At 28.6% G+C, this 19,691-nt stretch overlaps 2 protein-coding genes across 2 annotated transcripts; both read left to right on the forward strand.

The window, feature by feature from the left end:
* The first annotated feature begins 371 nt into the window (after positions 1 to 371).
* Positions 372 to 5,848, forward strand: LOC108774474 (venom protease-like). Its single transcript, XM_018540597.1, has 8 exons — positions 372 to 473; positions 1,055 to 1,140; positions 1,775 to 1,918; positions 2,373 to 2,657; positions 3,819 to 3,917; positions 4,055 to 4,203; positions 4,438 to 4,591; positions 5,613 to 5,848. Exons 2-8 carry the CDS (start codon positions 1,080 to 1,082, stop codon positions 5,618 to 5,620), a joined length of 900 nt encoding a protein of 299 aa, XP_018396099.1. The 5' UTR covers positions 372 to 473; positions 1,055 to 1,079; the 3' UTR covers positions 5,621 to 5,848.
* A 7,516-nt stretch (positions 5,849 to 13,364) lies between these two features.
* On the forward strand, positions 13,365 to 19,691 carry LOC108774407 (venom protease). Its single transcript, XM_018540502.1, has 7 exons — positions 13,365 to 13,389; positions 13,518 to 13,649; positions 15,295 to 15,576; positions 16,893 to 16,988; positions 17,127 to 17,275; positions 17,853 to 18,003; positions 19,534 to 19,691. Exons 1-7 carry the CDS (start codon positions 13,365 to 13,367, stop codon positions 19,539 to 19,541), a joined length of 843 nt encoding a protein of 280 aa, XP_018396004.1. The 3' UTR covers positions 19,542 to 19,691.

Below are 19,691 nucleotides of genomic sequence, written 5' to 3' on the forward strand. Positions count from 1 at the left end.
TAATCTTGTGTAATAGACGATACCTGTTATTCTCGATACTTACTAATTATATAATATATCATCGGACAAGCTCACTGTTTGTAGAACAGCTCTTGAAGGAAGACACGTGTTACGTTTTCTATTCTTTCGCAAATCCATAATGAATTACTAGACCAATTACTGCAAAATATTTGTCAATTTGTGACATAAGTACTTCGTTATTCAGCATTTCCTTTGATATATGTTTCTACTTTGTAATTTGCTTATCGGGATGATAAAAAATAAACGTAACATTATCTGCTAATTAGACTGTTAATTGTTTTTATGTTTAAATAAAGTGAATGCGTCGTAGGAAGATAATTTAGACGTCCGTATTCGTCGGTATTCGTCATTAAAGCTCTTGTTGCGATCTACCGATCACTGGCTTTCCGAATCTCTTTCCGTTTGTGTGTGAGCACATAACACAATACGCAATAATTCTTTTCTCATTGTTAGTAAGTATGTTGAGAGAGCAATTTTTTTTAAAGAAAAAATTTATTTCTATTATGCTAATAGCTTAGTAGCAAAGACGGCACCCGAAACGTCCTTCATTTTTCTGCTTGCTATACCGTTTTTAATACATTATTGATAGCAACTATCAATAAACAAGTCTCACAGATTATTAAACAACTCAAACTTAGAACATAAGAATTAGGTTTATATATATTTGATTGTTATTTCTTTTAAGTTATAAGCAAAAACTTATTTAGTAGAAAAAAAAGAGACTTTATCATAAAAGTTAACAATTTCACAACTTTAAGGAGATCCTAAAAATGATTAACCATTCTGTCACCAAGCTCCTTCTATATTATCATCGCCTAATCTCCTACTCTATATCGGGTCTAATCCGTTATTCTTATATGCTACTTTACTTATACCATGTCTACATATTTTTTTTTTAATTTGGCAACTTTACATTCAATATAGCAAAGTTTGAACATTAAGAATCTGTTTTTTGTAAATTATATTAATTAATTATATTAATATATCTATTAATATAAATAATAAAATAATATAATATACATTGCATTTTTAGGATATCTGAATAAGTGATCCACATAATGAGGGCTATATTAGTATTCATCGGTTTGCTGTGTGCATTAATATTACCACTTTCTGAAGGTATGCTTTTACAATCTTTTTATTAGATGAGCAATTTAATTCTCGGCCGCAATCTTATTGAACTTTGATATATTAATTTATAAAACTCGGTTCTCTACTCCGAGTTCCCGTACAAGATCCTGTGTGTGACAAGAATTCTTTATCGTTAACTTTGGCTGTTCTGTTTCTCATCATAAAAGACGAAATTTTCACTATTAAATCGCTGAAATTACTTCTTACTATAAGAAACGGCTTCCTCTTCCAAAACCGAATAAATCATTTCCTGTGCTTTAGCGGCACTTCTTTTTTTAATCGAAAAGTAAAAAGGAGGCAATGCCTCAAATGTTGCTTTTCGAACGTTATTGCGCTTTTACCACTTTTGTTATTAAGTTAGATTAGTACAACTGCTAACTATTACAGTGAATTGAAAGCTTAAAGATGACACTCCAAATACAATTATATGACGGGACAGATATATAAATTTGAATAGGTACCCTTATCGATTGAAGTAAGGAGCCGAGAATTAAGTTGCGCACCTAATAATACTTTTAAGGTTTTCACTGTGAAGAATCAAAGAGTTTAATGTAAAACAAAGGTCCCTTGGCTTTAGACCGATAGACCAACTAATCAAAATTATTATTATTATTATTATTAGGTAATACCAGGCATATCAATTTGAAAAGCGATCGAGAGTTTCGTCAAAGCACGAATTCTACATCTGTTCCTTTGGATCCACCTGAGTACGGATACAATAATTCGTCGGTACACAGAATCGTTGGTGGCAGATACGCAAAGCTAGGTACGAATAATTTTTGCATTATGAAATGCATCAAAATCATAACACATATTTTCATTGCTTGTCAAATGGTCATTTCAGAATTCAGAATTTTTAACAAAAAAGAATTGTCCTAATTTCTCATAGAAACTTTAAAGATTGCTTTTTATTTTAAAATATTTTGCAAAAGAATTTTTTTTTATCAATTTTATATATTTTTTCTTGTTTAAATGTTGCAGTATCCTTTTGTATTACAAATATTTAAAAGTAGATATTTTTTTCAATAAATTAATTTTGAGAAATACGAATAATTTCTAATACATTTCGTTTTTAATAAATTTTAATAGAATTATAACATTTAATATTTAATAATTAAAATATATTGATACTTTACTTATGGAAACTATTATGTACCTAAATGTAGTTTGTCAGTATTAATTCCAGCACTTGATTATTGTTGCGGCTGTTAATTTTGCAGGTGAATTTCCTTGGGCGGTCCTAATTGGACGAATAGTGGGAAATTCTATATACGGGACATGCGGTGGTTCTCTTATTGGCAATCGATTTGTGCTGACCGCTGCTCATTGCAAAGGATCAAATATGGCAGTGCTCGTTGCCGACTTGGATATTAACGATAATAACGATGGAGCGACTCCGTATCTGTCTAAGGTCCAATGGATACGTATACATCCCAATTACATCGCGGAGCGTTATGAGAATGATATAGCGGTTATAAAAACGGTTGACTACATAACTTATACGCGTAAGCATTCTTATTCTATTCTGTTTTGTTTTTAAAATTATTATATATTTGTCTTTTGAAGAAATAAAAAAAGCAACATTTTTTCCTTATATTTCATGTAAAATCGCATGATATAAAATTGATTAAGTAAGAAAATTTCATTTGATGTGAAATATAAAGTAAAAAGTAAGAAATTTTTTATTAGAATTTCTAAAGAGAGAACTTTATGTAATTAGTTCAAAAAATCGAAATTTTTTTGTTTTAATCGACATGAATATGTATGTACATGTAAAAAATATGTTTCTAAAGTTACGGAATATAAAATATAAAGTTTTGACGAAACGTTTCATGAACCTCGCTTTGAAGACGTGGACGCTAAAATTCATGAAATGATACAGTGATAACCTGTAGATTCTTTAGCATCTTTAATTTAAACAACCTTTATCGCACATAAAACAAAGTTCTTGGATAAAAATCGTAATTATTTTAAAAGTACTATATTTTCTCAATTCTCAATTCTTTTCTGGATCTCTTCTTAAAAATTATTACGTATTTTTGCCTCGGCCCAATACAAAAAGCACTGTAATTCCTTTTTTACAACTCCGATGAGAAAGCCGCAAAATCATCTATTTATAGGCTTTATAAAATTATTTTTTAATAAAAAATTTTTTTTATACTTGAAAATATGTAATAAAACCTTAAAAAGATCCGTACGATATATGTATATTGTTACTTCAAAAAATATTCCATAACATTATCCTTTTTTTAGGAACTTATACGAAGTTTCCTCCTTACAGGATTGATTATATCAACTTTCGATCTAATCTTCTGCAAATTAGTCATTCAAATTCTGTGAATTTTAAATGACAGATGCATATTATCATTAAGAATAATTATAAAAGTAAAAATACCGTATTAATTATTATTCTTTCCCCTTTTACTAATAAATTAGAATGATATGATTACATTTAGACACAAACTCGCGGAGCTTATTATTAATCATATTAATTTATAAACATATAATAAAGTAGGTATTTAAATGGATATTTTTATAAAGTGATAAGATTTTCAAATTTTATATATGTCATGTTCCTGTAATCTCCAAAATTAAATATTATTTTAGTACATAAAATCTTTACTCTTGTCTTGATACGATAAATTAATACACTTGTAAATTTTCAGAATATCGTTCTGCTATTCGTCTTCCGGACGCTACTATGAAAAATCAAAATTTAGATGGAAGGAGGGTTTTCGTCTGTGGATGGGGGGATACTGAATACCGTAAGTATAATAATTATTTATTGTTAATAATTTGTGGAATAAATTGATCCTTGCCTAATTATAATCTGATAATAAATATTCAATAATCTTTTTATTCTAAAAATGTTGAACTTTGCTACTAATGTATTTGTTTTCAGAGGGACAACCAAGCAGTATACTCAAAGTGGTAAACGTTAATGTAATTAATCTGGCAACATGCGCAAATGCTTACAAGAATTATCCAGCGACTATTGACAATCGCGTTTTTTGCGCAGGAGTTATGGAAGGTGGAAAAGATTCATGTCAAGTAAGAAAAAGAAAATATTGTAGAAGAATTACCATATAATAAATTAATTAACAATTTGCGTTTTCTCTTTATAAATAGTTTCAAGAATAAATTAAAAAATTAATAAAGATGTTAAGACTGCTTGATTTATATATACGTATACAATCATTATATAAATATATGTATATAGTATATATATGCGCTACATAAATGTTTTTTTAATACATTTCTCTTGTGATACGAAATAATTTTCAGGGTGACAGTGGTGGACCATTGATGATTCAGGAGTCAGGAAAAAAGCCATACATTATTGGGGTGGTATCAAACGGCTATAGGTGCGCTGAGCCAGGTTTCCCAGGCATATATACGAAAGTTGCGTCTTTCTTAGATTTTATCTACAACACAATGGGTACAGAACGCTTTTCTTATTAAAATTTAAAACTTTTTGTTTCTTCGTTAATTTTTTATATTAATTTTTTAAACTGTATGTCTTTATTAAGGCATTGTTTGGGAATCACCATTGAAGGTATTATTATATTTAAGAGGTTCTAGAATTCTTCGAACGTATGTAGCGATTGCGATAGGCTATTTTCCCCTTTCCCCGTCATCATAAAGCCTATCGATAGCTTTTCGTCGAAACCAGCTGTGCGTGCAACGTACAGATATTCTCGAGCCGTCAGCAGGTCAACATCTCTCTACCAAACACAGTTTTTGTCGCGTTTTGTGTTTGTACGTATCGTATCGGTCGACGCAAGTCAAGCTGAGCAACGATCTTCGGCGGTTTGAAAAACAGCTTGAAATCGTCGCGATTAGTCAGAGTGCATTACGTTACCAACCCGCCTCGATATTTTCTTTGAATAAAGAACGTTTGTGGACAATTCTACGTGCAGACAAGTTGATCACAAATGTCATGTCTCGAACGGCGTAGGCATATACTTAACGGCAGTGGTAGGCCGGATGAACGCGCGTATTTGGCAAATCGGCAATCATTAAAAATTAATATCTCGTTAACTCAAATCGTTGCTCAAATCGCAAAATGGTACAGGACATTTTAAATTAGTTAAGTCCGCCCTACTTACGCATGTAATTTTTCACGGTTGTTCTGGGACCTGGGACACCCTGTATATGTATGCTTTCACAGTTTGTTTTCAAATTGTATCGTAGTGTTACAATTTTGTTTTAAATAGCTTTTTATATAATATCTTTTATATAATATTTATACATAATATTTTTATATAATATTTGCGTGTTAGAAAACCTCAAGCCTAATTGGGAGATGTAATAGTCAGATGTCAAATTAATCATTTATTATTGTTTTATTGTTGTATTATTTTGTACATGATTCTCAAGACCTGTCGTACATATTTATACACTAGCCGTCGAATTATTTGAATTGTATAATAAAAGTGTTTTTATTTTTGTATATATAGCACAGTAAATACTGGAACTTCCAAAATAAATCTCCAAGGTGTTGGCAACCAGCAGGACCTAGGCGAAAACTTATCTATAAAGTTTATCACAAAAGTATATCTATAAAGAAAATTATCATGAGAAGAAATGAATTAATATTTAATTTCTTATAATATTATTAATAAACCTCAAGGGAATCCTAAAATTGTACTTTCTTGTTAATATTATCAATTATTCTATTAATAAAGCATATTAATAAAGCATTCTATAATTTCGTTCCTAAAAACAAACTTAACTTTTAATTTTCTCATTACATAAAATTGAAAAAGCATTCATCTTTTAGACAACAATGGTACTAATAATGACGATTATGAAAAAAAAGTTATTAAAACTTGCATAATCACCACCATATAATATATGTGATGAATATAAGTGATTACAATCAAAGTCTAATTAATATCGGCAATTAATTAATTCAATCAATTGTACAAAATAAAATTTTTAATATAATTCTATAATCTTTTTTATGTATTAAATAAGTAAAAATTATTAATACTATTATTACATAATTAATTTTATAAAATAATATGAAATAAAATCTTTAAATTGCGCCAATTGTAAAAGAAATATATTTTCTTGCCACATATATAACATATACTTTATTTAAAAAATAAAAGTACAAAAAACTTAGCGCTACTAGACCTCAAAATATACAATAATAAAATGGTTATTAAATAATACCGAATAAGAAAAATAATGAAAAGATTTAAGAAAGAAAATTGCAGTATTAAGATGCAGATAATCAAGAGACACAGATATAGTGTCTCGTGCCAAATAAATGCACTTGTAAGATTGTGAGATTTTGTATAGAATAAGTATAATACATGTACAAAAAAATCAAGGATAGGTACACATAAGTGAGTAATGTTAATTTAAAAATAAACATTAAACTACATTCATTTCTTTTATATAACATTCACTTATTATATTTTGAGGTCTGGCAGCGTCAAGTTTTTTGTACTTTTACTTTTTGAAATAAAGTATATATATATTATATGTATATGTGACAAGAAAATATATTCCTTTCATAATTGGCGCGATTTAAAGATTTCATTTCATTTTTTGTATACTGTAATAATATATGTAACGGTTTTTTGTAAGGCGAACACTTAGCGCCTTTTTTCCTCTTTTTAAAAAAGTAATTTTGTTGAGATATAAATTGTAGCAATAGCATAGTTGTACCGTATTAAAGTCGATTCCATTGTCATTTCTTACTCTTCATATTCTTTTTTAGGTACCGAATATATAGCACGGCTATTCCAATCATACTTGCAGGTATCGATTATATAGTATGGCTATATGTATATTCTTACAAGTATTAATTATGAAGTATGGTTATTCCAACCATATTTTCTGAGTGACTGCACTATAGTATATATACAGTGAGATTATACTGTATATATGTAGTATAGTGCAGTCATTCAGAAAATATGGTTGGAATAACCATACTTCATAATTAATACTTGTAAGAATATATAGCCATACTATATAATCGATACCTGCAATATGGCTGAATAGTCGTGCTATATAATCGGTACCTGAAAAAGAATATGATTGAAAACAAATAAACAAACATAAATTAAAGGCTATAAAGAGTCAAACGCAGTTAACTATGCGAAAAAAAAATTTTTTTAAATAATCTTACAAATTAACATTAAGAATTTCTTAATGTTAATTTGTAAGATTATTAAAAAAATTTTTTTTTCGCATAGTTAACTGCGTTTGACTCTTTATAGCCTTTAATTTATGTTTGTTTATTTGTTTTTAACAAAAAAGAGTCCATAACTAGTTTATATAATTTTATTAAGAATTTTTGAATATGATTGAAGCCCATCAGTGAGAAATGACAATGGAATCGACGTCGAATTGATGATTTCAACATCGAATCAACATCAATTCCATATATCTATCGATTTCATTATCATTTCTCTAGAAGAAGCCTTAATGTAACGTAAGGCTCTCAAATTTCGAATGAACAATATGAATAGCGCATGAGTATAATATATATTTGGACAGAAAAATCTAAAGAAAAGCGGCCTGTGACAGCAAGAAAATTTCTATATACATGTAAATATTATAGAATATTGCTTGCCGCCGCGCGTCAGGACGAACGAACGGGTCGTCCAATTCGCGGAACAATCAAAAAGTGATACATATGCACAGTCAAAGTCGGCAACACCCAAAAATATACGATTAGACAGCACTCGCGAACCGAAACGCGTCCGCCGCGATCGAGTATCCAGAGCTCAATAACGCCACACGCGCTGCTAGATGCAGCACACGCATTTGAAAAAAACCCAGGCATGAGTCTTTTGTTTATACCAAATTAGGAGTGTTTTATTCGAAGTATATGTGTGGCTAAACTGACTACACTTGTACACTCGATACACGATAGTTGCAATAGACATACATATCATACAATCTACATACATAACATTTTACTTATACCAGATACTTTTACTGGCATAAACATATTTTAATTTACAAAATTATTAATTTTTCGGAGGTTTTAATATAGTTATACAGTCATACTTGTGCAATTTATAATGTGCTTCATCTGTCCACATCTACTTAAAAATAATCGTATAGTTGCCTTATATCAGAAGGTTTGCGGGTTATCGCCATGTCTTTCTTCATTCTTAATGCCTGGCATTAAGAATGAAGAAAGACACGGTGATAATCCACAAACCTTCTGGTATAATTGAAGATAATATCCGTAAAAAAGCCTCAAATGCGAATAGTTGCATTGTACATATCGACTGACTAATATACTTGATATTGCTGTTACATATAAAAAATATAATTATATTATGAATTATTCATTAAGTATATTCGTATAGTTATCAATCCCTTATGATTTCTCTCCGTGCATGACCTCTAAACGAAAGTTCAACAAAAGCTTATTATCAATAAACGAATGCATTAATATTGAATTTCTTATGCATATTATTAACAAACCTCAAGATAATTACTCTTTCCTGGTAATACTACCGATTATTTAATTATTAAAGAATTCTATAATTTTGTTACTCAAAACAAATTTAACATAACTTTTAATTCTTCCATTACGTAAAATTGAACAAGACCAAAAAATATAATTAATATTCTCTCTCTGATTTATACTTCGCATAATTTACATATTCGCCGCTAAGTTTTTACATAATCAAAAAAAAGCTTTAATATAAGTTTAAAATATTTAAAAATATAATTTTACATAAAGGGATCTAATCATTAATCCATAATATGTTTGTAAAAAAATTTGTATAATTATTTCTCAATTATAGTGTAGAAATATTATGTTGTAACAGAAAATGTTACAACAATTATCACGACAAAATTTTAAGTAAAGAATGCGTTAAAATTGCGAAAGGTAGAAGTAGAAAATGTAACATGTGTCTTTCTTTGCTCGATAATATATATAGTATTAAGAATGTCGTCTATTACACAAGATCATTAATAGTACAATTATTAAATGTTTCAATTACAGTCATAACTAAATCAAATGTTTAAAATAATTATCAAATATCTCAAATATTGGATTTCCTGTTAATTTTTGACAAATGTTATTTAAAAACTTGATTCTAACAAAATTGTTTCGTTTGTTAATGATCTTGTGTGTAATAGAAGATACCTGTTATTCTTGATACTTATTAATTATATATCATTGGGCAAGCTCACTGTTTGTACAAAAGCCCTCGAAGAAAGATACGTGTTACATTTTCTATCCTTTCGCAAGTCCATGGTAAATTACTAGGGCAATTACTACGAAATATTTGTCAATTTGTCACATAAGTACTTGGTTATTAAGTATTTCTTTTAATATACAGGGTGCTGCCGGGTTAAATCGCTAAACTTAAAATATATGTATGAATTTAGGACCCGAAAACAAACAAAAATTTTCCTCTGAACGTATGCACGCAAACGCTTCGTTCAAGAGATATTTACTTCTGAAGTTATACAGAACTGTGTAAAAATGAATAACTAAATGGATTCCTCGCATTTTTAAATAATGAATTGTATAACTTTTGGAAAACATTCCTTTGAATATCAGAATGAATTCCTGGTTTGAATTGGACGTCTGTCCTATTCACTATGGCAAAGGTCTTCGACAGTAGTTTAATACTCATTTTCCCCGAAGGGGAAACCCGATGGGCCGGTCGTGCTGGACCCGTGGCTTGGTCTCCGCGTTCACCGGATTTTACACCATTAGATTTTTTATAGGGTACTCTTTGAAACAAGAAGAGTATAAAGGGCCCGTTAAAGACCTGCAATCATTAATGTGGAGGATTTGTGTGCAAGCGTGCAAAGAAATTACAGATGCACGTCTGTCAGCCACTCGTTCTCTCATCGATAGATGTAATGCTTGTCTCCGGGCTGGAGGTCATCATTTTGAACAAAATATTTAATAATTAAATTTTAATTATTGTAAAACAATAAAGGGGATAGACCTTATTTCGACATTGTTCATTGCTACAGTTCTGTAACTTCAAAAGCAAAGTAAATATCTTTTGAACGAAGCGTTTGCTAGCATACGTCCACAGAAAAATTTTGGTTTGTTTTCAGATCCTGAATTCATAGACCCTTCATTTAAGTTTGGCGGTTTAACCCGGGAGCACCCTGTATGTTTGCAATTTGCTTATCGGGATGATAAAAAATAAACGTAACATTATCTGCTATAATTACACTGTTAATTACCTTTTCCTTTAAATAAAGTGAATGCTTCGTAAGAAAGTAATTCAGATGCACGTATTCGTCGGTATTCGTCGTTAGAACTAGTGCTGATTTACCGATCGACCGCTGTCATCCTGAGTCTTCTCTTCGTTTATATGTAAGTACGTGTGACAGTAATGTAATAATTCCTTACTTAGTAAGTATGTTGAGAGAAAGTTTTTTAAATGAAAAAATTAATTTGTTTAATACTAGTGGTGTAGTAACAAAAGATACCCGAAATAATTCCTACATCCTTCTGCTGTACCGTCTTTATTACATTATTGATAGCAACTATTAAAGGACGTGTCTCACATATTAAATAACTCAAGCTCAAAGTATTAAAAATATCCAGTAAAGCAACAAATTTTTTGTGTTATAAACAAAAACTTATCACTATTGCAGTAAAAAAAAATAATTTGTCACAAAAGCTAATAATTTCATAACTTTAATTCTTTCTCTTTTGTCTTTTAATCGAAAAACCCCGAGATGATTCACAACTTTCTGGGCGGTACTTATAATCCGTTCTTATTTTAAGACCATCTATAAGTAATCTCAAATGCTCTCAAGTCTTTCAAATATAAGATTTGATTATGAATAATGGTTTCTGTTTTTAGCGTTACAAACAAATCTTCGATTTAAAATTTTTACTTATAATACAAAATCTGTATGGCTGAACTAATGTACCATCAGCAACTAAAAGACAGAAATACTTTTTTTTTTAATGAATGTCGGAGAGTAGCCTATTTTCACCGAGCGATTAACTTTTATTTTTGGATCCTTAAGTAACAACTAATTACTCGGTGAGCAGATTACATTGCAAAACCGTTTGAGAAAAATATTGCAATCTTTTAATTGCTGCCTATATATACTTCTTGTATTTAAAATGAAATAGATATATATTTGAAGTGTAGCGAAATCATGATAAAAGGTTTAAGTGCAATCTAGTATCAACAAAGAATAGAACTCGTGTTCTACTAAATTGGCACCTTTGTTTAGACGGCGCGGGAGCTTGATCTCTAACGCCATTGCTTAAAAGCATATGTTTTAATGCATATTTTTATTTGTTCTATTCAAATAAAATATACAGAACATTCCGTATCCTAAAATAAATTCCACATTTCATGTAAATTCTATTTTAGAATGCAAGTATCTTGTTATAAATTTTTGTATTAATAAATAACAAACTATTTGCGTTTTTATAGGATATCTAATCGATCCACATGATGAGGACCATTATATTAGTACTCGTCGGTTTGCTGTATACATTGATATTACCGTCTTCTGAAGGTATACTTTTACAATTTTTTTGAACCTGTACGATTTTATTTTTGTCAGATGTTTTGTTTTTCTTCATAGATGAATCCAACATACCAAAATAACAATTTTTTAATTATACAATTGAATTTTTTTAAAAAATTGTATTGTTCTCCAATTACCGTGCTGACATTTTGGCAGCTTTCGTTTTGTACTATTGTTTTGATACTTTATCGATCAAGTAGATTAATTTATCACCTAATTTTTTTTACATTATTTTTCTATTATGCTACTTCTCCGTTAAACTACTGAGAAATTATAACAGTTTTGACATAGAACTATCTAAACATGAACAAAGTCACATCTTTTATCAAATCAAAAGATCGAGAGTTTCAAAGTGTAGTTTGATCGTTGATAAAAGTAATTGGTTATTATGATATAATCTGTACCTTTCTTTAGCTTTGATTTGATACTTTTAAGAAAAGCATCGAATCTTCGCCTTCTCTCTCTTTTTTTTGTTATATAAATCTTTGACACGATTGTGTCAGCAAACGTATCTATCTATTTAGTGTATATTGCCACGTATTTATAGTGTTAAAATATCAGGAACCAAATGTTCTTGAATATGAATATCACATACAATATCAATATTATTCTCGAATTTTGAATTATAACATTTATAAGGCATTATTTCAACGAACATTGAATGTTTCTGCAATGCAGTCTTTTAAAATTAATTCCGTAATTCACAATATTACAATTTAACATTTTTGATAAGTTGATTCAATATTATTATACCATCATGATATCATTTGTAACGATAGTTTTGATAATACACTATCAAAATCTTCAAATCAGTGTCAAAATTTATTCGCAAATGATATACAATATACACAATATTAATATACAGGTTAAATATTGTACCTATACAATATATTTGAAAAAAGTCACATGTTATTGATAATCTCTGTAGTAACATTGTAATAATTTTTAGTTTATTGAATAGTTGAAAGATTGGAAAATATTACAAATAGTTAATTATAAAACGTATAAAAGAAAAGAGAGGTTAAAGATCGTGATAAACGGTAGATCGAATATCTTGGTCACAGACAGTTTATTTATTCAATAGTTCATTGTTAGAAACTTTGTAATAAATTTAAATAACATGTAACAAAAACTTGTAGTTAAGAGGTAACTAAAAAGTAATGAATAATTTAACTGAAAACTATGTTTAGAGTAGCCTTAAATATAATGAATTTGCGCATATTAAATTTCATGCAAATCTGTATAAAATTTTATGGAGAATACATTAAAATTCATGCTATATTTAGTAGTCGTTACAATGTAAGTCCAATGAAAATTATGCGCAATTACTGCTCCGTAATTTGCCATGTGGCATTCGCATTTATTATTAGTACAGAAAATTATTAAAACATTTTTGTTTGCTGTAATTCATAAATTGAAAGGGATTATTCGTATTTGGAAGCGAATATTGCAACTCAAATACAAGTTATAATCAAGTGATAAAGTATCCTAGAATTGCAACTGTATATTTACTGTAGTGTTCACGTAAAATATTGTCTGCGAAAAACTGCAGCTAATGATCGAATTTGTTTACGGTCGGATTGTGCATTGATTTGACTGATGCGAATGGAGCATACAGCGTACTATATTTTAAAACGTGCGGATACATATAAGCATGAACAAAGACACTTTAGGGATGGAAAGAAAGAAGAAGTGAATTGTGTATGTTGGAAGAATGCGAGGAAGAATGTTAGTGAAAATGTGAAGAGTAAAAGAATTTAATGTAAAGCAAAAGTTCCTTGGCTTTAGACCATGGATAAGCCAAACAATAAAAATTGTTTTTGTTATTATTATTATTGTTATTAATGTTGTTATAGGCAGTGCTATCGGATTGAAAAGCGATCGAGAGGTTCGTCGAAATAAGAATTTTAAGTACAATTCTGTACTTGAACCCAAATACAATATTCCGTCAGTAGAGAGAATCGTTAATGGCACAGAAGCTGAACTAGGTATGAATAATTTTTGTATGATGAAAAAACAGTTAAATAATCAGTATTTTATTATTATTCTCACATTTAACTATAATTTCTATACCTGGGTGGCTCTTTAATAGTATTTAATACTACATTATTGCTTCTACCTATTTTATACGTCGTCTACAATGGCAGTAGTAATGGATGAGGGTGTAAGAGTATAAGAAATTTACAATCATAATCGAATGTGAGAAGCATAATCGAATGCTCTCAATTTCTTGCTTTTATAACCTCACCGTTACTACTACTGCCCATTGTAAATAATGCATGATACATTACATTTTTCTATGGTCTACCTGCTTATACCTACTTAAGTCGGTAAAAGCATCTATACACGCTTTTGTGAATTTTTGCGAGTATTATTGATTATCCGATAATCGATTCTTCCCTAGTGTTTTGCCTGAGGAATAAACACACAAAACAACCTTATATTTTTTACTGGAACACATCCGATTGTGCAAAATTGGAAATAATCAATTGTTTGAATATTCATTCGTTTCACAATAAATCTTACTCGACTTCGCCCGTCACTTGATTCAAAGTTGCAATATATTTTTTGATTGTTTATCAAATATATTTGATAAACTGTTTAAGGATACCTATCATGGAACAAAGTCGGAATGGATTCTAATCGGAATTATTCCGTTTTTCCTAATAATCACAATAGAATTTTAAGTATTAATTGAACATTTCCGATCGGAACTCGTTCCGACTTTATTCCATGATAGATACCCTAAATTCAGAATTTTGTACAAAAAAAATAATTTGTCTCAATTTATATAGAAACTTTTAAAAGTTTTTCGTTTTTTTTAAATAATTCTATGCAGGAGTATTTTTTTACCAATACTATATTGTTTCTTGCAAAAATGTTGCAGTGTCATTTTGTATTGCAACTAATTGAAAATAAAAACTCTTTTTACTAAATTAATCTCGAAAAAAATAAGTAACTTACTGTACTTTTTATTTTTAATAGATTCTGACGGATTTATAAAAATCAATATTTAATAATTAAAATATATTTAATTATTAATATGGGCTTCGTATTCGCATTAGTTACGTTCTTATATTAACGGTCTTTAGAATTGAATATTGTTTATTTACGTGCCTGAAAGAAAACTTTCGTCACTTTACATATACTAGTTATTGCGAGGAATATTACTAAGACCTCGGTAGTCTAATTGGCTAGAAGACTTGCGCATAAATCAAGCGATGAGTTCGACTCCCGTTCGAGGTAATATTTTTCACAATAAAGAGAATTATTATTTTTAGGTTTTAATATAGTTTAACATCGATTCAAGATGCCAAGAGAGCATCAATTAATTATTAAATTGTTAATTAATTTAATTTGTGATAGTACTGCGGTAGTTTATTAGTTGTGTTTCAAGACCGACAATTGTTCGACGCGCAGTTTAAAAAGACTATACATAAATCAGTATATAAATTCACACGAAATTATATATAAGCAACTAAGATCCAAACTAAACTGTTATAGGCTTCGTATTCGTATTAGTTTTGTTAAAATACTTATTTACGTAATAAAAAGTTATTATATGAATGTAGTTCATCAGTATTTCTTCCAATACTTAATTATTATCGTTAAGATTACTGATTAATTTTGCAGGTCAGTTTCCTTGGATGGTTGCTCTTGGAATAGGGGATTCATCCGATCCTTCGTTTATCTGCGGTGGTAGTTTGATTTCCAATCGTCATGTAATCACCGCCGCTCATTGTTTACCTGTGGACATAGTACGCGTTGCCGACTTGAATCTCGACAACGATCAAGATGGAGCACATTCGTTTCAGGATAACGTTTTGAGTCAAACAGCTCATCCGCAATACAATGCAAATACCTTAGAAAACGATGTGGCGATTGTAAAAACGACTCGCACAGTAACACTTACAGGTAAATTTTTATTCTATATATTATATTCTATAAATATAAATTTGTTTTCAAAATTATATTTGATTTTCAATAAAATTTATTAAATAATGAAATTTTATTTGAGATAAAAAAAATAAATTAAAGTTTACCAGGATTTTCAAAGAGAGAGTCTCGTATAAGCGGTTCAAAAAATTGTAAAATTATTTTGCGTTAATCAATATGGTAGATATGTGTAAAAAAATATATTTTCAAAGTTACAGAACGAAATACAAAGTTTTAAAGAATCTCAATCCATTTCTTTATTTCTTTGCGCCCAACTTTAATCTTAATAAGAGATCCTTTAATTGATCTTGTCTGTATAGGTCTGTTTTCTACAGATGAACTATAGTATACATATACTTTTGAAAGTGAGAAAAACAATTTTAGTGCAGAATACTGCAAGAATACGAAACAGACCTGATGTTAATATAATTTTTTCTTTTCAATATCAAAAACTTCAAATGCGATTTACTCATAACCATTTTTTTGAAATTGGATATTGAAGCGGAAGATTACTCAGATATTATCGGTCAATTAAGTTGTACCGGTGCAACACATGTAGTTTATAAAATTTATTCATCGATGAACCTATAAAATTAAAAAATATAATTAATTTAAACAAATTTTATTTCATAGGTAGAATACAATTTTTTGTAAAATCATAATTTCTTTAAAGCTTTTTTCTCAATTTTTAATCTTTTTCTTACTTTCTTTATTAATCAAAAAGGTAATTTCATAAAGAAATTAATAATTACTGTATATTGCAGTTGTCTTAAAGTACAAAGGGCAATATAATTCCTGCATTCCGATAAGGAGGCCGTCAACATCTGTTTAAGGGCTCTATAAAACTAATTATTCTTTTAAAAACATTTTTTCCGTACTTAAAAATGTGTAATAAGATCTTTAAAAAGATTCGCTACACATTGTTTCATTTAAAGAATTTCATAAAATTATCCTTTTTTTTAGAGGACTTACACGTGGTTCTCTTCTTAAAGGATTTATTATATTAAGTTTTTAATTATTATCGTTTCTCTTTTACATTTAAATTAGAATTATATGATTTCATCAAAATACACAAACTTGCACACAAATCATTTTACATTAATCACATCTTTTCTATAATCATACAACTAAATTAAAATCAATATTAAATTTATAAAGTCGGTATTTTTTAAATTACTATATGTATTGAATTATGTATTACTATAATATTCGATATTAAATATTACATATTTTAGGACAAAAATTCTTTTCTCTTGTCTTAATATGATAGATTAATAAGCTCTGTAAACTTCCAGATCTACGTTATCCCATTTCTCTCCCGTTCAAACTGGAAAATGATTGCATTGAAGGGGAGAATGTTTTGATCACTGGATGGGGGACTACGTCATATGGTAAGTATAATAGTTATTTATCGTTAATAATTTGTAGAATAAATTGATTTTTGCTTAATTATAATCTGATAATAAATATACAATAATCTTTTTATTAAAGAAGTGCTGAAATTTGCTATAACTGTATTTATTTTTTAGGGGGCAATTCAAGTCCTCATCTTTTGTATGCAGTTGTTCCCGTAGTTTCTTTGGATGATTGCAAAGCTGCTTATGCGCAATACCAGCAGGACATTGACAACCGCAATATATGCGCAGGATATAAGCAAGGTGGAACAGATACCTGTCAGGTGAGAGGAAGAAATAGAAAAGTTGTGATAAAAAAATTAATGAATGTTTTGCGCATCACATCTTTACCTCTCTCTACATAGTTTAATAAACAAATAAAGAAATTAATATGAGAATTTAGTCTTCTCAATATATATATATATATACACGTTGCATATATACAATATACACACACACCCACACACAAACTATGCTCTTTAATTAATTAAATCGATAAATATTTAATTTAAATTATTTTTAATAAAATTAAATTTTAGCCCTTTAATTATTTACTTCGGTATTATTTTTACTATAAAATTATTTCATCAAATATGTATAATTCTATCAATTTCTTAATCTTTATTGTGAATGCTTTTATTATTCTTTTATTTAATGATGTTAATATATAAGTAATAGATATATACTAAGAAACAAATTCGTTGTAAATATGATGCACTAACACAGTGATTAATTTTTAAAACTAATAGTAAAACAAAAAAACGAGAAGAAATCTTTAATAATTTGTGTGTGTTTGTTGCATAAATATTTTATTAGTACATTTTATTAATATATTTCTCTTCGATTTGAAATGACTTTTAGGGTGATAGTGGTGGACCATTGATGGCTGTTAGAAGTAATACGCCGTACGTTGTTGGAATTACTTCATGGGGCTACGAATGCGCTCGGCCAAATTACCCAGGCGTATATACGAGGGTTAAGGCTTTCGAAGATTTTATCAAAAAGCAATTAGGTATGAAACGTTTTTCTTATTAAAATTTGAAACTTTTTGTTTTTTCGTTAATTTTTTATATAAATTTTTTAAACTGTACATCTCTGTTATGGCATGATCAATCTCTGTTTTGAATTATAAGTTATTTTGTCATAATAATCATTTATCAAAAGTGAGGTGTTTAACAAAAATATCCATATCGTTTTAAAATAATAAAAAGTATTAAATGTTTATCAAAATTTAATTTTAATATTTATAATTAATTTACGTGTATCTATGTTACTTAAAAATATTTTATTAACAAAAATTATTTTATAATATATGAGTCCATAAAATAAAAATAATATTCAAAACGACACAGTTGGGCATCGTATACCTATATTGATCTTTTTAGTTGTTATTATTTATTCACTGTTATACCAGGTAAAAAATTTTTCATGTAATGATATAATACACATATATACACAGAGTGCCTCAGAATTACGATATTCTTTTTAAGGACGTATTTTGAAGTAATTTTTTGATGAAATCTAAAATTATTACAATTTAATACATTTAATTAATTTCATGTCAAAAATAGTTTATCAACATTACAATCAAAATGTTAATTATACAAGATAAGTGTGATGAACATAGTTACGAATTTATTTTGATAGCTGATACATATTGTAATATCTTGTTATTGAATTGATATTTTCTTACGATATACAAAACTATTCCGATGTTAATTATATACATGTGTATAATTAAAAATATACAAATAGCTTTCAGGAACAGAATTTTTTGAAAAATATGGAAACCATCGTGGTACATTTACTACTTGTCATATTATCATGCTTGTGCGTGCAAAATGTCAACTGTGTTTAGCGAAATTTAATTGCAATTAATTTAAAAACGATTATAGTCTCGACATTTTTGTGTTAAGATTCTCATCATAAAATCATCTCAAAAATAAATCCATAAAATAAATGCAGTAGTTGTGAAACGCCCTGTATACAGATGCGTATATATATAAACATATTTATATGTGTACATAGATACAAAAAGATATGAATACGTACAAACATATAAATATAATACACTGGTCAACAAAATTAAAGGATCACTTGTTCCACTCTGCAAAAATAAGCAAACTTTGAGATAGAATAATTTCGTCAAAAATTATCATATCGAGATGTTTGAAAAAGCATTTTACATCTTGAAATCTCTACTTTTCAGACCGGTATTTCGAAAAACGGTCTTACTGATATTTATAGAGTTACACAAACATAAATAAAAGTGCATCTAACCAAAAATTTTTTACAAAATTTGCGAAGTTTCACGGCGTCAAGTAAAAATTGTGCACAAATGCAGTTTGCAGCTTTCGAAAGAGTGAATCTTTATCTTTAATTTGTTTTTTTATTGACCTATGTACGATTTTTTTTTCATTACGTTATTCAACGTTGAAACAGAAAGGTCATTTTTACTTCAAAGTTAAATAACTCGGTGAAAAAAAATCGTACAGAGATCTATATTTGTATAATAAAAGTGTTTTTATTTTTGTATATATAGCACAGTAAATACTGGAACTTCCAAAATAAGTCTCCAAGGTGTTGACAACCAGCAGGATCTAGAGGTGAAAGCTCAACAAAAGTTTATCTATAAAGAAAATCATCAATGAGAAGAAATAAACTAATATTCAATTTCTTATAAAATTATTAACAAACCTC

Source organism: Cyphomyrmex costatus, unplaced genomic scaffold (assembly GCF_001594065.2).
Source record: "Cyphomyrmex costatus isolate MS0001 unplaced genomic scaffold, Ccosl1.0 scaffold254, whole genome shotgun sequence".
Classification (NCBI taxonomy): Eukaryota; Metazoa; Arthropoda; class Insecta; order Hymenoptera; family Formicidae; genus Cyphomyrmex; species Cyphomyrmex costatus.

What these genes read in the sequence shown, in the direction of transcription:
- LOC108774474 (XM_018540597.1), top strand. Translation starts at nt 1,080, where the DNA reads ATGAGGGCTATATTAGTATTCATCGGTTTGCTGTGTGCATTAATATTA. An exon ending in AATATTACCACTTTCTGAAG is followed by an intron (nt 1,141 to 1,774) that starts GTATGCTTTTAC and finishes TATTATTATTAG; the next exon opens with GTAATACCAGGCATATCAAT. An exon ending in TGACTACATAACTTATACGC is followed by an intron (nt 2,658 to 3,818) that starts GTAAGCATTCTT and finishes GTAAATTTTCAG; the next exon opens with AATATCGTTCTGCTATTCGT.
- LOC108774407 (XM_018540502.1), top strand. Translation starts at nt 13,365, where the DNA reads ATGTTGGAAGAATGCGAGGAAGAAT. An exon ending in TCGCACAGTAACACTTACAG is followed by an intron (nt 15,577 to 16,892) that starts GTAAATTTTTAT and finishes GTAAACTTCCAG; the next exon opens with ATCTACGTTATCCCATTTCT. An exon ending in GTGGAACAGATACCTGTCAG is followed by an intron (nt 17,276 to 17,852) that starts GTGAGAGGAAGA and finishes AATGACTTTTAG; the next exon opens with GGTGATAGTGGTGGACCATT.